Source organism: Hypanus sabinus, assembly GCF_030144855.1.
Source record: "Hypanus sabinus isolate sHypSab1 chromosome 24 unlocalized genomic scaffold, sHypSab1.hap1 SUPER_24_unloc_20, whole genome shotgun sequence".
Taxonomy (NCBI): Eukaryota; Metazoa; Chordata; class Chondrichthyes; order Myliobatiformes; family Dasyatidae; genus Hypanus; species Hypanus sabinus.
Window position 1 is genome coordinate 349,010 of NW_026778934.1, and position 17,912 is coordinate 366,921.

At 51.3% G+C, this 17,912-nt stretch overlaps 1 protein-coding gene across 14 annotated transcripts in view; it reads left to right on the top strand.

Annotated features, from left to right (window-relative positions):
* The window catches only part of LOC132385484 (methyl-CpG-binding domain protein 1-like), a 237,946-nt gene that overhangs the window by 179,129 nt on the left and 40,905 nt on the right, over positions 1 to 17,912 (top strand). For all 14 annotated transcript variants that reach the window (XM_059957579.1, XM_059957588.1, XM_059957582.1 and 11 more), the window contains 3 exons: positions 1,321 to 1,359; positions 12,661 to 12,720; positions 13,214 to 13,300. In XM_059957579.1, the coding sequence (XP_059813562.1) occupies positions 1,321 to 1,359; positions 12,661 to 12,720; positions 13,214 to 13,300 (186 nt within the window). The remainder of the gene's footprint in view (positions 1 to 1,320; positions 1,360 to 12,660; positions 12,721 to 13,213; positions 13,301 to 17,912) is intronic.

Genomic DNA, 17,912 nt, shown 5'->3' on the forward strand with positions numbered 1-17,912 from the left:
GAGGGAGATTCACTCTGTGTCTGACCACGGGAGTGTGTGATGGGACGGTGTGGAGGGAGCTTCACTCTGTGCCTGACCCCGGGAGTGTGTGATGGGACGGTGTGGAGGGAGCTTCACTCTGTGTCTGACCCCGGGAGTGTGTGATGGGACGGTGTGGAGGGAGCTTCACTCTGTGTCTGACCCCAGGAGTGTGTGATGGGACGGTGTGGAGGGAGTTTCACTCTGTGTCTGACCCCGGGAGTGTGTGACGGGACGGTGTGGAGGGAGCTTCACTCTGTGTCTGACCCCGGGAGTGTGTGATGAGACGGTGTGGAGGGAGCTTCACTCTGTGTCTGACCCCGGGAGTGTGTGATGGGACGGTGTGGAGGGAGCTTCACTGTGTGTCTGACCCCGGGAGTGTGTGATGGGACGGTGTGGAGGGAGCTTCACTCTGTGTCTGACCCCGGGAGTGTGTGATGGAACGGTGTGGAGGGAGCTTCACTCTGTGTCTGACCCCGGGAGTGTGTGATGGGACGGTGTGGAGGGAGATTCACTCTGTGTCTGACCACGGGAGTGTGTGATGGGACGGTGTGGAGGGAGATTCACTCTGTGTCTGACCCCGGGAGTGTGTGATGGGACGGTGTGGAGGGAGCTTCACCCTGTGTCTGGCCCCGGGAGTGTGTGATGGGACTGTGTGGAGGGAGCTTCACCCTGTGTCTGACCCCGGGAGTGTGTGATGGGACTGTGTGGAGGGAGCTTCACCCTGTGTCTGACCCCGGGAGTGTGTGATGGGACGGTGTGGAGGGAGTTTCACTCTGTGTCTGACCCCGGGAGTGTGTGATGGGACGGTGTGGAGGGAGATTCACTCTGTGTCTGACTCCAGGAGTGTGTGATGGGACGGTGTGGAGGGAGCTTCACTCTGTGTCTGACCCCGGGAGTGTGTGATGGGACGGTGTGGAGGGAGTTTCACTCTGTGTCTGACCCCGGGAGTGTGTGATGGAACGGTGTGGAGGGAGCTTCACTCTGTGTCTGACTCCAGGAGTATGTGATGGGACGGTGTGGAGGGAGCTTCACTCCGTGTCTGACCCCGGGAGTGTGTGATGGGACGGTGTGGAGGGAGCTTCACTCTGTGTCTGACCCCGGGAGTGTGTGATGGAACGGTGTGGAGGGAGCTTCATTCTGTGTGACGGGACGGTCTGATATTGTTGACAGTCACCCTGTGTGATACAAAGCTTGCTCTTGTGACAGGAGAACGTTGGCCTTATCTAGAGTAACGTCACTGAGTTTGGAGATTGCGAACCACATGTTAACTGGCTTCCTCCTTATCTGCTTATTTTGCAGAGAAAGATACAATCTCACCAGCAAGCAGAGAAGATTTTGGTGAGGACAAGCCTCCCACTCGGCTTCTTGCCGACGTATGAATGCAGCATGTGTGTTGTTCCTGTGTTGGGTGTGTCCCTGCTTTTGTGGGTGTTCCTGGCAGCGGCCCAAAGTGCAAAGTGAGTGGCTGGCACCTGGGCCAGAACATGCAGATGTGTCGGAGCAGCCAGAGGCGCCTCTGTCTCCCTCCCCGCACCTGACTGTGACCTTGACCCTGGCGTATTCAGCTGCCAGCTCCAACGCTTCCTTCCCCCTCCCTCGATCACCAACCACCCACACGGCCAGTGGAGATCCCGATCTCTGTCGCAGTGTGAGAGTGTGTGTGTGCACGCGTGTGGTAAAGTCTCCACGCTCTCACTGTGACCCCGTGAGCTTCCACCAGTTCCACCGGTGACATGCGGGGCTGGTGGGTTATCCGTTCCCCACCCCGTGTGTGGGTGAGGAATGCAGGGAGAACAGGTTGCGGGTAAAATCTGTGGGGCAAGCGGATTGCTCTGGGGGCTGGCAGAAACTGGATGGCAGAACAGTTCCTCGTCGTCTGGGAACTCCTGCAAGAGTCAGACTTGAAGCGTAGCAGGGCAGGAGACTAGTCTCTCCCCCTCTCCTCCCCTCCTGCTCTCTCTTTCTTTCCCTCCATATCTGTCACACTCTCTCTCTCCCTCACCATCACTTTTTCTCCCTCCTCTCTCCTCCCTTCCCCCTCCCCCTCCCTTCCCCTCCCCCCTTTCCTTCCTCACTCCATCTCCCTCCCCTTCCCCACCCTCTCCGTCTCCTTTTCCCCTCCCCCTCTCTCCCCCTTCCCTTTGTCCTGCCATTTCTCCCTCACACTCCCTCTCTCTCTGCCCCCGCCCCTGCTGCTCTCTGTGAGGGTGACGGGAGAATCTGGGACGAGCTGCCTCTGTTCCAGACGGTGATGCAGCCAGTCAGAATGCTCTCCACGGTACAGCTGTAGCAATTGGCAGGAACTATTGACGACAGACCCATCTCCTCAAACGCGTAGTGAAGTGAAGCCACTGCTGTGCCGCCCTCGTTTGCATCAACATGTTGTGCTCAGAATAGTTCCTCTGAGAGGCTGACACCCGGGGAGTTAAAAGTTGCTGACGCTTTCCACCACAGTGAGGACTGGTGTGTGTTCTCTCAGTTTCCCCTTTCTGAAGCCCACAATCAATTCTTTGGCCTTACTGACCTAGAGGGCGATGTTGATGTGCTGCTCAACCAGCCAGTCTCTCACTTCCGTACGCCTCCTCGTTGCCGTCTTGAGAATCTGCCAATGGCAGTGGTGTCATTGGCAAATTTAAGCCACCTAGTTCTCCAATGATCTGCAAAGACTGGAGGGAAATTCACTTGGGATAGAAATTACTCATTGACAACATTGGCTAGATAGTTGGGAAGGCAACATAAAGTGGCTGCATAGAGGATACAGATAGGTTAAGTGTGCGGGCGAAGGTTCTGATGAATGGTGAAAGTCATGGAGAAATTCAAAATGGTTTATTTCTGGTCATAAGGTGCAGGAGCAGAATTAGGCCATTCGGCCCATCGAGTCTGCTCTGCCATTTCATCATGGCTGATCCAATTTTCCTCTCGGCCCCGATCTCCTGCCAGCAATGTGGAGAAAGAAGCATGATTTAAATTGAATTGGAATTGGTTTTGCTTTATAATTCTGCTCGAGGTCTCAGGTACCTCTTAAACGTATGCCTTCTAGTTCTTCATTCCCTAACTCTAGGAGGAAAGGACTGTACATTCTATGCCCCTCATGATTTAATACACCTCTGTAAGGTCATACCTCAGTCTCCTGCGTTCCGGTCAGGCCAACCTTTCCCTGTAACTTAGTCCCTTGAGTCCTGGCCACATCCTCGTATATCTCCTCTGCACTCTTTGCAAAGTTAGTGACATATTTTCAAAACCATCTTGACTCTCGAGCTCAGTGCCTCAATTAATAAAAGCAAGCACTTCTTCACTAACCCATTCATCCTCTTTCTGTGGACCACAACCCCAAGATCAGCACTGTTAAATATCCTGCCCTTGAATTTGTACAGTCCCTTGTAACACACACAAAATGTAGGAGAAACTCAGCAGGTCAGGCTGCATCTACAGAAAAGAATGAACAGTCGACGTTTCAGATTGTGACTCTTGGTCAGGAGTGCGAAGGAAGAGGAAGGCGCCAGAATAGGAATGTTGGGGGGAGGAGGGGATGGAGAGGAGAGTGGACCTAGTTGAAAGTGGTAGGCAGGTGAAGGGGGGGGGTGTTTTTTTAGCGGAAGGAGGGATTGATATTCATGCCATCACTCAGACAGCATATCAGTGTTGCTCCTCCAGTTTGAGCTCATGGACTGACATGCCAGGACGAGAACGGTGACTGGGATTAAAATGTTTGGCCAGGGAGCTCCGCTTGTGGTTGGAGCGGTGATGCTTGACGAAGCGGTCCCCCAATTTGCGACGGGCCTCACCGATGTACTGCCTCTTCGCAGCTCTGGGAGGGCAAATCTTCCACTCCTCTGCCCACATGTAACTGTCTTCTGATCCTGCTCGAGGTCTCAGGTCTTGCTCTGTCGGTCTCTTAAATTTAAACAAACTCCCTCAAAAGAAAACTGGCAGGTCAGCTTTTATTTTAACTACGCTCCTAAACCGTAGAACTCAATACCTAAAACTATAAAAGATGCAGAGTCAGGATACCAGCTCGAGACCTATTTATTCAACCTTGCTTTTCACCAACATCATTTTCAAAGATTCAAAGTACATTCATTATTAAAGTACGTACGAAGTATACAACCCTGAGATTCCTCTTCCCACAGACAGCCATGAAACAAAGAAAACCATGGAACCCCTTGAAAGAAAAATATCAACCACCCCCCCCCCACGCGCAAAAAAACAAGTCGTGCAAATGGCACACAGAATATAAAGCAGCAAGCTGCGAAGTCAGATTCCAGGTATATTTAGTGCAGTTCGATCTAGCTCTCCGTTGTACACTACCTGCAAGCTGTCCCGATTGAAATTGCAAAAACTAGCAACAAAGAAAGGAACGACCTGAAACCAGAAACATTCGTAACGGGAACTACAGAGTACAATGCAAAAACAGCATCAACTAAACCTTCCCAAGACCCAGGGCTCTGGCAGCATTACTCTTCCAAGTTTTGCACTTTATCCCATTGTGAAGCACTTTGAGCTACATCATCTGTTTCAAAAGTGCTCTATAAATAAGTTATTATTAGTGTTGTCATTTGTACAGTGAAACAGCCACACACACAAAGCATTGGAGGTGCTCGGCAGAGCAAGAGTGGGCATTCGGTGGCAAGATTCCACCTAGTCTTGACTCACCCCAAGCCAAGGGCGAATGACTAACGTGGAAGCCTTATAAAGCACTAGTGAGGCCTCACTTACAGAATCATCAGCCGTTTAGGGCCCTTATCTTGGAAAGGATGTGCCGACACTGGAGAGGGTTCAAAGGAGGTTCATAAAAACAATTCCAGGTTTGAACGGCTTTTCGTATGAAGAGTGTTTGGCTCTGGGCCTGCCGTCACTGGAATTCAGAAGAATGAGGGCTGACCTCTTTGAAACCTGTCAAATGTTGAAAGGTCTCGATAGAGTGGATGTGGAGAGGATGTTTCCTGTGGTGGGGAGAGTCCAGGACCTGAGGACACAGCCTCAGAATAGAGGGGTGTCCTTTTAGAATGTAGGTGAGGTGAAATTTGAGGAGGAGGAGGAGGAGGAGATGAGGATCCAGAGGGTGATTGATCTGTGGAATTTGTTGCCAGAGGTATCTGTGGAGGCCAAAACCCCACGTATATTTAAGACAGAGGTTAATAGATTCATGATTGGTCAGGGCATGAAGGGATATGGGGAGAAAGCAGGAGACTGGGGCTGAGATGGAAAATGGATCAGCCATGATGAAATGGCAGATGGGCCAAATGGTCTCATTTTGCTCCTATATCTTATGGTCTAAATTGTGAAAGTCATTAAAATTCACAAGGGACAGGGATCTCGATCAGCCGAGGAATGGCATATGACACAGTAAGTCTTATTAACTTTTGAAGGCAGGCTAAACGAGCTAGGGCTTTTCTCTCTGGCATGAAGGAGCGTGTGAGGTGACTTGATAGATATTTACAAGATAAGAGGCAGAGATCGAGTGGACAGCCAGAGACTTTTCCCTGGGTGGAAGTGTGATTGGAGGAAAGTATTTTGAGGGGGGGGGGGTCTGTCAGAGGTAGGATTTTTTACACAGAGAGTGGTGAGTGCATGGAACGTGTTGCCCGTGGTTGCAGAGGCAGATATATTGGGGGCATTTACTAAACTCTTAGATAGGCACGTGGAATGGAAGAAAAATTGAAGGCTATGTAGGAGGAAGGATTAGATTGATCTTAGAGTGGGCTAAGAGGTTAGCACAACATCCTGGGCTGAAGGGCCTGTGCTATTCAGTAATGTTGTGTGATCTACCAGGCAGTATCTGTGGAGGAGGATAGACAGTTAATTTTCAGGCCAAAGACCCTTTGTCGTTATGAGTCCAAACTATGAACTGTGTATTCTTCTCCATAGATGCTGCCTGACCTGCTGAGGTCCTCCAGCTTTTTGTGTGTGTTGCTGTGGATTTCTAGCATCTGCAGAAACTCTTTTGTCTGTGACGCACAGTGAAAAGCTTGCAGTGGGCTCATACGTAGATCATTTGATGTTGCAGTGTTCGCTGAGCTTGGCGATTAGCTCGCAAACGTATCATCGCCAGTCGGGGTGACATCCTTAGTGCACAGTTGTGTGTGTTTCTCTCTGGAAGTACTTGCATTTATATACCCTCCCCTCCCCCGTTCATTTGACTCGGTCTCATTGGCTACCCCTTCAGTCGCCCTTTGAATTCAATTGGCTCACATTTCTTTGGCGCTTTAACTGGGACACCCTGGAGGTTCTGGCACAGGTGAGCTGAGAATTTTTAGCAGCATGGTTCTCTTCTGATATGTTGTTCCAAAAACAACATGTTGAAATAGATGCACCTCTAAGAGAAAAGAAACATCAGATGCCTCAACCTGAGCTACCAATATTCTCCACCATCCTAGATCAGATCTTTCCACAGTGCATTGAGATAGAACAAGGTAAAATAATAAACCTGGGCTACCAATATTCTCCACCATCCTAGATCAGATCATTCCACAGTGCATTGAGATAGAACAAGGTAAAATAATAAACCTGGGCTACCAATATTCTCCACCATCCAAGATCAGATCATTCCACAGTGCATTGAGATAGAACAAGGTAAAATAATAAAGTGCAATGTAACAAGGTAGATTGTGAGGTCAAGAGTCCAACATATTGTACTAGGGAACCATTTAGAGCAGGATGGAAGCTGGCTTTGAGCCTGGTGGGACGTGCTTTCAGGCTTTTGTATCTTCTGCCTGAGGAGAGGAGGGAAGAATGTTCAGGTGTGAGGGGGCTTTGATTGTAAGACTATAAGATATAGGAGCAGACTTAAGCCATTTGGCTCATCAAGTCTGCTCTGTCATTTCATCCATTTCCCTCTCAGCCCCAATTCCTAGAACCTTGCATGCCCTGATGAATCAAGGACCTATCGACCTCCACCTTAAGTACTCCCACTGACTGGGCCTTCACAGTCACCTTTGACGACAAATTCCCCAGCTTAGTTTACAATTGGATTTGGTTTATTGTCTCACGTACCAGGATACAGTGAAAACCTTGTTTTGCATACTGTTCATATACTTTGTAGATCATATCATTAGTGCATTGAGGTAAATAATAACAGACTACAGAATAAAGCGTAACAGCTACAGAGGAAGTGCAGTGCAGGCAGACAATATCTAAATCAGAATCTGGTTTATTCATCACTGACATGGAGAATTTTGTTGTGTTTTGGCAACAGTACATTGCATTGTATAATGCAGTATTCTGCAAAAGCCTCAGGCACCCTTGCTGTACATAGGACTTTTGCATAGTACTGTAGTAATTTTATGTCAACATTCTGTTGCTGCCCCAGAAACAAAAGTTTTTATGACATGTGAGCGATAATAAACCTGGTTCTGAAATGTGTCTCTATTATGGACTGAGAGTGGGAAGTGGGCAGGGAGAGGGGAATCATGGTTTGGAAAAGGGGGAAGGGAGAGGGAATTGCCAGAGTATTTCTGTATTGATCAATGAACCAGTTATTGGGAATCAAATGATCCTGCTTGGTGTCGCAAGGCTGGGTGTGTCTGCACCCACGCCCAGTGGCGTATCTAAGGTATGGGCGCCGCTGAGCAGTTTCTGTTAAAGTCAGACAAGCCATCCTCAGATAGTGAAAACAGAATTTTCTTCAGATATGTGATCTGTCTTTGACTATCATGGGTGAGAAGCACTAGGATGGCCTTATTTCAGAGCTTTGTGTGAGAAGACCATGGAACGTTTATTCACGAAGAAGGAAAGTGGAGATGAAGGACGGTTGAGAAGAAAGTTGGAGGCGGGGGAAGCCAAGAAGTCGAGCAAGTTCTTCATGCACTTCTTTGAAAAGCCCGGAACAAGTAGTTCGTCACGTTCCATGGAGTCGCCTGCACCTGCTACAAGTTAGTTAGAATCCAAAGTTGGATCAAGTACAAATGTGTCACACGCCAAAGAGGAAGTCAAGTCAGATAAATCCGAGTATGACAAGATTAAGAGTGAGGCTGCCACAGAGAACGTGGACGTGACAGGAGGGGAAGACAATGGTGTTGGGTTTATTGACGAGATTGAACCTGACGACACTGAACCTAATGAACTGGATGGTGTCAAAGAGCCTCGAACTGTCGTACCAGAGGTGATTGAACAGCATGACATTGGACTTCTGAAGTTTGACAAGGATACTGGAAAAGCAATTCTGCCTAACGCATTGAGAACAGAAATAATAAAGTTGGGTTCGAAGTATTTCCAGAACAGTGAGGGGCCTTTCCTATCAACAAATGACCACTCAATGAACAAAACTTGGTTCAAGAGGAAATTGGGAAATGGTCGTGGTGAGGAAGTGACTCACTCATGGCTGGTCTATTCCCCTTCTAAAAAGTCTGCATTTTGTATCTGTTGTCTTCTCTATTCCCGGTCAGACCGTCAATCCTCATTGGAGCAGGAAAGTGGATTCAACCAGTGGAAAGCACCTGAAAGGATTAGTGTTCATGAAAATGCCAAGAATCATCGGGAATGCTTCACACAGCGGAAAGAAATGGAAAGAAATTTAGCTGGAAACAGTTATTGACGCGGTATTTCAGTCACAGATTGAGAAGGAAAAGCAGAAGTGGCATGATATCTTGTCGAAAATTCTTCACTGCATAAAACTCATTGTGACTCAGAACCTGGGTTTGTGAGGACACAGGGAGTCACTTCAGCTAGACGATGACTCCAATGTGGGATACTTCCTTGGCTTACTGAGACTACTGGCCATCTTTGATACTGTCATAAAAGACCACCTCACTCATTTGGAAAGTCATCCTGGATCCACGTGTTATCTTTCACCAGGTGTCCAGAACGAATTCATCCACATGATGGCATCCATTGTTCACCAGAGTTTACTGAGAAACATTCGTAAAGCCAAGTAGTATGGCCTCATGTTCAACTTGACTCCTGATCAAGCACACCGTGAGCAGATGTCAGAAGTAGTGAGGTGTGTGGAAGTTTATTTTGAGAGGAAAACAGTCTATTAGAGTCCTTCCTTGGTTTTATACAGATAAGCCAGAAGGATGCTGAGAGCTTGGTTGAAGACATCTTGAAACTTCTAGTGAAGGACGAAATGGAGCTACAAGATTGTCAGCCACAGTGCTATGACAACGCTGCTGTAATGGCTGGACACAGAAGTAGTGTTCATCAATGAATAAGTGAGAAGAACAACCTGGCAGAGTTTGTGAATTGTGATAATCACTCACTCGACTTGGTGGGTGTACATGCAGCCAAGCAGGATAAAATGATGGTGACGTTTTTTGGAACCATCAAACGTGTTTTTCTCTCGTTCAACACAGCACTGAGAAAAACTCAAAAACCTGTGGTTGTTAAATCAGAGTTCAAAACCAGGTGGAGTGCAAGGACAGAAGCAGTGAAGCCTGTCAACAAGTACCTTGAAGGGATGATTCAAGTTCTCCAGGACGTGATAGACAATGAAAACGAGACCAGTGAAAAAGAAGTGATGCACGTTGAGTTCCGATTTTCTGGTTTTTGCTAGGATTTTGGAACAAAGTACTTCCACACTGCTGCCCTGGATTTGAAAGTCCTCTGAGATCATTTTTATAATGAAAGAGAAATGTTGGTCAGTGAGTCACTCAAAGAAGGAGTCGGTCTCTGCCAAGAATGAAATATTGAAGTTGAGAGACGAAAGAAACGAATGGCTGATGAGAACCCGAGAGACGCTGCATTAACATGTAAAGAGTCATGAAGGGAACACTTGACCATCTTCGTAGAGAAATGGATGAAAGGTTCGCTCGTTTGCACGACTCTCTCGCTGAGTTTGGGTTCCTTCTGGACGTCGAGGGACTGTGTTACGGCGCTGACTGTAACCACCTGAAGAAGAAATGCGAAAATTTAGCTGAATTGTACAGCTCTGATGTTGATGGGCAGCAGCTGTATGAAGAGATTCTGGTTTGCAGAATGTTGCTATCAAGGCAGGTCAACATGAAAATATCAAGACTTGAAGAGCTTCTTGAATTTATTGTTCAGTACAGAGATGAGAGCATCTTCCCCAATCTTCGTATTGCTTTTCAGATAATGCTAACCATCGCAGTTTCCATCGGCAGCTGTGAGAGATCATTCAGCAAGTTAAAACTAATACTTTCATATTTGAGAGCCTCCATGGGTCAAGGCAGACTCTGTGATCTTGCTCTGCTGAGTGTAGAAAGAGAAAAAACTGAAAACACTGACTGATCACATCATAGACCAATTTACATCAGTAAAAGCAAGGAATGTACAGTTATAATTTTCATGTAGTGCCATAATTTGTTAGTTAAAAGATTAACGAGCTTGACTTGTATTTTTGAGCTGATATTATGGTAAAGTTATCTAAAAGATGGGTGTCAGATGTTTGGACAGGGGCGCAATTTCAGTGCTTGTCATAGGTACTTTTTTCCGTAGATACACCCCTGCTCATGCCTGTCCCACAACCCTCCCATGGTGTTCTGCTCTCACCATTCCTGACATCCTTGCTCCCTCCCAGATTTACAAACTCGCTCTCCGCTCCATGTTTACAAATACAGTCCTGTGCAAAGGCCTTAGTCACCCCAGCTATACATATGTGCCTAAGACTCTTTGCACGGTACTGTCATCATCATTACATGCTGTGTCGTCTGACATGGGCAATCATGGTCCCATGACCATGATTGCTCTTGGCAGATTTTTCTATAGAAGTAGTTTGCCATTGCCTTCTTCTGGGCAGCGTCTTTACGAGACGGGCAGCCCCAGTCATTATCAATACTGTTTGGAGATTGTCTGCCTGGCATCAGTGGTCACATAACCAGGACGTGATGTGCACCAGCTGCTCCTACGACCATCCATCACTTGTGCCCGTGGCTTCACGTGACCCAGATCGGGGGCTAAACAAGTGCCCAAGGGTGACCTGCAAGCTAGTGGAGGGAAGGAGCACATAACACCTCCTTTAGTATGGAGGTTCTATATCTCTACCCTACCACCCTGCATATACCATAATGCATAGTAAGAAATATATTTAAAATAACCAGGGCCTTAAGAGCAAACAGTGATGTAGTGTCTATGGGTTCAAGCACAGTTCAGAAATATTACTGTGGCTGAAATATTGAGTGTGGGTCTTCAGGCCCCACTGGCGGTAGCAATGAGAAGGTGGAAGATCATAACGAGGTAGAGAGTGCTATGGAGGGGTCAGGCTGTCCTGGTGGATGATTCAAAATAGACCAGTATACAGATAGATACAGCTAGGAGCTAGGAAGGCAGACACAATGATATCGTTTACTGAGTACAAAAACAGGAAGTTCAAGCTTTGATTAACACGTACAAAAGTGCTGGAGGAACTCAGCGGGTCAGCCACATTTGTGGAAAGAAATAAACGGTCGACGTTTGGGCTGGGACCCTTCGTCAGGCTTCAGTTATACTGACCACTGACGAGCCCACGTCCTGGGAACGTTGGACAGTGTCGGTCTCCTCATGTACGGGGGGCGTTAGGTTCAGAGACAGTCTGGGTTGTCTTTTGAGTGAGGCCAAGGCTTGTACCCATTGGGATTTGGAAGATGGAGCGGGGACTGGATCAGAGCACAGTATAGAATAGATTCGGGCCTTTTAGTCTATCATGTCTGAGACAAATTAAACCACCTGTCTGCCTTCACTTTGTTCCTATCCATCCATTCTCTTAAACAATCCAGAGCCACCATTGAGATCTGGCACATTGAATTGTATTGACTTTATTACTTATATCCTTCAAATACATGAGGAGTAAAATATTTATGTTTAAACGTGCAACTATAGTAATTTATAATAAATTTTATGTACAACAGGGTAGTCAGTATAACAGAAATACAGTTGCATTAGTATGAATTAATCAGTCAGATGGGCTGGTAGAAGATGCTGTGGTACCGTTTCCCGGATGGTAGCTGGAACAGTTTGTGGTTGGGGTGACTCGGGTCCCCAATGATCCTTTGGGCCCTTTTTACACACCTGTCTTTGTAAATGTCCTGAATATTGGGAAGTTCACATCTACAGATTCGCTGGACTGTTGGCACCACTCTCTGCAGAGTCCTGCGATTGAGGGAAGTACAGTTCCCATACCGGGCAGTGATGCAGCCAGTCAGGACACTCGCAATTGTACCCCTATAGAAACTTCTTAGAACTTTGGGGGTCATACCAAACTTCCTCAATCACCTTGAGTTGAAAGAGGTGCTGTTGTGCCTTTTTCACCACACAGCCGGTATGTGCAGACTACGTGAGATCCTCCTTGATGTTTATGCCAAGGAACTTGAAGCTCTCAGCCCCAGCTCCATTGATGTCAATAGGGTTAGCCCGTCTCCATTCCTCCTGTAGTCCACAACCAGCTCCTTTGTTTTTGCGACATTGAGGGAGAGGTTGTTTTCTTGACACCACTGTGTCAGGGTGAAGACTTCCTCTCTGTGGGCTGCCTCGTTATTATTTGAGATTAGGCCAATCAGTGTAGTGTTTAATTAGCAGATTGGAGCTGTGGGTGGCAACACAGTCATGGGTATACAGAGTAAAGGAGGGGTCTCCTGGCAGAGCGCCACAGCTGTGTGTGAACTGTGTGTGTGTGCGCGTTTGTTTGCGACGGGTGGAGGTGCAAGCATTGGCAATGCACGCGGACTGACCACGTCCCCTGACTGCTGTTTCTTGTCCTCTCCCCTGCAGAAGAAAGCAAAGATTATCCCAGTGCCCAAGGAGCCAGAGGTGGAGGAGGAGAAACCGGTGGTAAGTCTTGAGAATCCCCGGGGGTTGAATGGAGGCCATTCAGGCCATCGCGCCAGTGCCAGAATGAGAAAGAGACCCAATCTAATCCCAGCTCGTGTAGTGAGCTCCCATGTGACTGTGGCAGGGGTTCCAGACCTCCCACTCCTCCTCAAATGTGCCCCAAAATCCCAGAAAGCCAAATTCCTGAAATCCCAGAATGGGGAACCCCAGTGTGAACCCCAAAACCCTGTCTGTTACCCCCAGTCATTTTAGTTCTCTCTCTCACATTCCAATGAACATGGGTTAATCATTTTTCCTCACCCCAGTGAGAGTGTGTGTGTGTGTGTGTGTGTGTGAGAGGAGGGGAACCTGAGGAGAGTTGGTGGGAACATGGCGGGGTTGGTGGCATGGAATAGGATTGGAGAGGCTGATAGGGGTGAGATGGGTTGGGGAGAGGGGCAGTTTGAGGCGTACTCACCACCCTCCCTCTCTCTCCCCCCCCCCTCCCCCACAGGTGAAGCCCTGCCCTCCGCTCAGCGAGGAGCCGGCCCCCGAATCTCCAGACACTCCCACTGCAGTGACGGCAGACACGCCAGTCCAGGTAGGTGATGCTGGCCACGGAGTGTTGTCCCAGCCCAACCGGCCCCCGACGAAAACACTGCCCCTCCCTTCCCTTCCGACCCCCTACCAGGCAAGGAGGGTAGAAGGTGACAGGCAACCTTCCGCTTGTTCTGCCTGCCCGCCACCACCACCAGCAGGGCACGTCCCTGGGGGAGGGTTTGACGTCTCCTCTGACGGCTGTATTTGGGGAAGAAAAAGCTTTGGTTTCTCCCTCTCTGCCAACCCTGAAAGATTCCACAACCCTCCCTCCCTCCTCCTCCTCCTCCTCCTAGTTTCCCCTTTCCTTCCCCCTCCTCCTAGCTTCCCCTTTCCTTCCCCCTCCTCCTAGCTTCCCCTTTCCTTCCCCCTCCTCCTAGTTTCCCCTTTCCTTCCCCCTCCTAGCTTCCCCTTTCCTTCCCCCTCCTCCTAGCTTCCCCTTTCCTTCCCCCTCCTCCTAGCTTCCCCTTTCCTTCCCCCTCCTAGTTTCCCCTTTCCTTCCCCCTCCTCCTAGCTTCCCCTTTCCTTCCCCCTCCTAGTTTCCCCTTTCCTTCCCCCTCCTCTTAGCTTCCCTTTTCCTTCCCCCTCCTCCTAGTTCCCCCTTTCCTTCCCCCTCCTCCTAGTTTCCCCTTTCCTTCCCCCTCCTCCTCCTAGCTTCCCCTTTCCTTCCCCCTCCTCCTAGTTTCCCCTTTCCTTCCCCCTCCTCCTCCTAGCTTCCCCTTTCCTTCCCCCTCCTCCTAGTTTCCCCTTTCCTTCCCCCTCCTCCTCCTAGCTTCCCCTTTCCTTCCCCCTCCTCCTAGTTTCCCCTTTCCTTCCCCCTCCTCCTCCTAGCTTCCCCTTTCCTTCCCCCTCCTCCTAGCTTCCCCTTTCCTTCCCCCTCCTCCTAGTTCCCCCTTTCCTTCCCCCTCCTCCTAGTTTCCCCTTTCCTTCCCCCTCCTCCTCCTAGCTTCCCCTTTCCTTCCCCCTCCTCCTAGTTTCCCCTTTCCTTCCCCCTCCTCCTCCTAGTTTCCCCTTTCCTTCCCCCTCCTCCTCCTAGCTTCCCCTTTCCTTCCCCCTCCTCCTAGTTTCCCCTTTCCTTCCCCCTCCTCCTAGTTTCCCCTTTCCTTCCCCCTCCTCCTAGTTTCCCCTTTCCTTCCCCCTCCTCCTCCTAGCTTCCCCTTTCCTTCCCCCTCCTCCTAGCTTCCCCTTTCCTTCCCCCTCCTCCTAGTTCCCCCTTTCCTTCCCCCTCCTCCTAGTTTCCCCTTTCCTTCCCCCTCCTCCTCCTAGCTTCCCCTTTCCTTCCCCCTCCTCCTAGTTTCCCCTTTCCTTCCCCCTCCTCCTAGTTTCCCCTTTCCTTCCCCCTCCTCCTCCTAGCTTCCCCTTTCCTTCCCCCTCCTCCTAGTTTCCCCTTTCCTTCCCCCTCCTCCTCCTAGCTTCCCCTTTCCTTCCCCCTCCTCCTAGTTTCCCCTTTCCTTCCCCCTCCTCCTAGTTTCCCCTTTCCTTCCCCCTCCTCCTAGTTTCCCCTTTCCTTCCCCCTCCTCCTCCTAGCTTCCCCTTTCCTTCCCCCTCCTCCTAGTTCCCCCTTTCCTTCCCCCTCCTCCTAGTTTCCCCTTTCCTTCCCCCTCCTCCTCCTAGCTTCCCCTTTCCTTCCCCCTCCTCCTAGTTTCCCCTTTCCTTCCCCCTCCTCCTAGTTTCCCCTTTCCTTCCCCCTCCTCCTCCTAGTTTCCCCTTTCCTTCCCCCTCCTCCTCCTAGCTTCCCCTTTCCTTCCCACTCCTCCTAGTTTCCCCTTTCCTTCCCCCTCCTCCTCTTAGCTTCCCCTTTCCTTCCCCCTCCTCCTAGTTTCCCCTTTCCTTCCCCCTCCTCCTCCTAGCTTCCCCTTTCCTTCCCCTCCTCCTAGCTTCCCCTTTCCTTCCCCCTCCCCCTAGCTTCCCCTTTCCTTCCCCCTCCTCCTAGTTCCCCCTTTCCTTCCCCCTCCTCCTAGTTACCCCTTTCCTTCCCCCTCCTCCTAGTTTCCCCTTTCCTTCCCCCTCCTCCTCCTAGCTTCCCCTTTCCTTCCCCCTCCTCCTCCTAGCTTCCCCTTTCCTTCCCCCTCCACCTAGTTTCCCCTTTCCTTCCCCCTCCTCCACCTAGCTTCCCCTTTCCTTCCCCCTCCTCCTAGTTTCCCCTTCCCCCCTCCTCCTAGTTTCCCCTTTCCTTCCCCCTCCTCCTAGTTTCCCCTTTCCTTCCCCCTCCTCCTCCTAGCTTCCCCTTTCCTTCCCCCTCCTAGTTTCCCCTTTCCTTCCCCCTCCTCCTAGTTTCCCCTTTCCTTCCCCCTCCTCCTCCTAGTTTCCCCTTTCCTTCCCCCTCCTCCTCCTAGTTTCCCCTTTCCTTCCCCCTCCTCCTAGTTTCCCCTTTCCTTCCCCCTCCTCCTAGTTTCCCCCTTCCTTCCCCCTCCTCCTCCTAGCTTCCCCTTTCCTTCCCCCTCCTCCTAGTTTCCCCTTTCCTTCCCCCTCCTCCTCCTAGCTTCCCCTTTCCTTCCCCCTCCTCCTAGTTTCCCCTTTACTTCCCCCTCCTCCTAGCTTCCCCTTTCCTTCCCCCTCCTCCTAGCTTCCCCTTTCCTTCCCCCTCCTCCTAGTTTCCCCTTTCCTTCCTCTTGCTCTCCGTCATTGCTCCTTCCCTCACCCTCCCCTCCACCTCCTTCCTTCCTGTTCTCCTCTCACTAGCTGTGATCCTCCTCCTCTTCACTCCCCTCTCCTACTCCTCCCCTCCTGCTCTCCTCTTACTCCCTTCCCTAACCCTCCTCCTCTCCTCCATTCCCCTCCTCCTTCTCCTCTTCCTATCCTTTCACCCACCCTCTCCTCCACCCTACACCCCCTATCATCCCGTCTTTCTCCTCCTTCCCCAACCCTCCTCCTCACCTTACCCTCACCTTCAAGTTCTCCCTTCACCCCTTTCACCCTATTACCCCACCGCTCACCCTGAACTCTCCTTATCTCTGCCCGATCTCCTTCCTGTTCCTCAGGCTCTTTCCAACTCCCCACTTCAATTTTCTGCCCCACCCCAACCCCCAACACTGCCTACTGATGAATCCTGGGCTCCCCACACTTCCCATTTCCCCATCCCTTCTCCGGACACTCGTCTGTATCTGGGGTACTGGAGGCTTGGGAGTGAACCCCCTCCCTTCTGCAAACCACTCTCCTCACCTCTCTCCCCCTTCCCCATCTCATCCCACTTTCCCTCTCTGGCTCCAGGGACAGAAAATATCTTACCCCCACCCTCTGCCTGCCACCTACACGTTGACCCCTCGATGTCTGACCTCTCCCCCTAGTTCCACAGCTGAAGGGCAGACGGAACTACCATGGACAAAGAGTACCCTTCTGCAGCCAGCTCCCCCCACCCCACACCCCTTCTGCTGGCATCTCCCCTCACCCCACACCCCTTCTGCTGGCATCTCCCCTCACCCCACACCCCTTCTGCAGCCAGCTCCCCCCACCCCACACCCCTTCTGCAGCCAGCTCCCCCCACCCCACACCCCTTCTTCTGACATCTCCCCTCACCCCACACCCCTTCTGCAGCCAGCTCCCCTCACCCCACACCCCTTCTGCTGGCATCTCCCCTCACCCCACACTCCTTCTGCAGCCAGCTCCCCCCACCCCACACCCCTTCTGCTGGCATCTCCCCTCACCCCACACCCCTTCTGCTGGCATCTCCCCTCACCCCACACCCCTTCTGCAGCCAGCTCCCCCCACCCCACACCCCTTCTGCAGCCAGCTCCCCCCACCCCACACCCCTTCTTCTGACATCTCCCCTCACCCCACACCCCTTCTGCAGCCAGCTCCCCTCACCCCACACCCCTTCTGCTGGCATCTCCCCTCACCCCACACTCCTTCTGCAGCCAGCTCCCCCCACCCCACACCCCTTCTGCTGGCATCTCCCCTCACCCCACACCCCTTCTGCTGGCATCTCCCCTCACCCCACACCCCTTCTGCAGCCAGCTCCCCTCACCCCACACCCCTTCTGCTGACATCTCCCCTCACCCCACACCCCTTCTTCTGACATCTCCCCTCACCCCACACCCCTTCTGCAGCCAGCTCCCCTCACCCCACACCCCTTCTGCTGGCATCTCCCCTCACCCCACACTCCTTCTGCAGCCAGCTCCCCCCACCCCACACCCCTTCTGCTGGCATCTCCCCTCACCCCACACCCCTTCTGCTGGCATCTCCCCTCACCCCACACCCCTTCTGCAGCCAGCTCCCCTCACCCCACACCCCTTCTGCTGACATCTCCCCTCACCCCACACCCCTTCTGCTGACATCTCCCCTCACCCCACACCCCTTCTGCTGGCATCTCCCCTCACCCCACACCCCTTCTGCTGGCATCTCCCCTCACCCCACACCCCTTCTGCAGCCAGCTCCCCCCACCCCACACCCCTTCTGCAGCCAGCTCCCCCCACCCCACACCCCTTCTTCTGACATCTCCCCTCACCCCACACCCCTTCTGCAGCCAGCTCCCCTCACCCCACACCCCTTCTGCTGGCATCTCCCCTCACCCCACACTCCTTCTGCAGCCAGCTCCCCCCACCCCACACCCCTTCTGCTGGCATCTCCCCTCACCCCACACCCCTTCTGCTGGCATCTCCCCTCACCCCACACCCCTT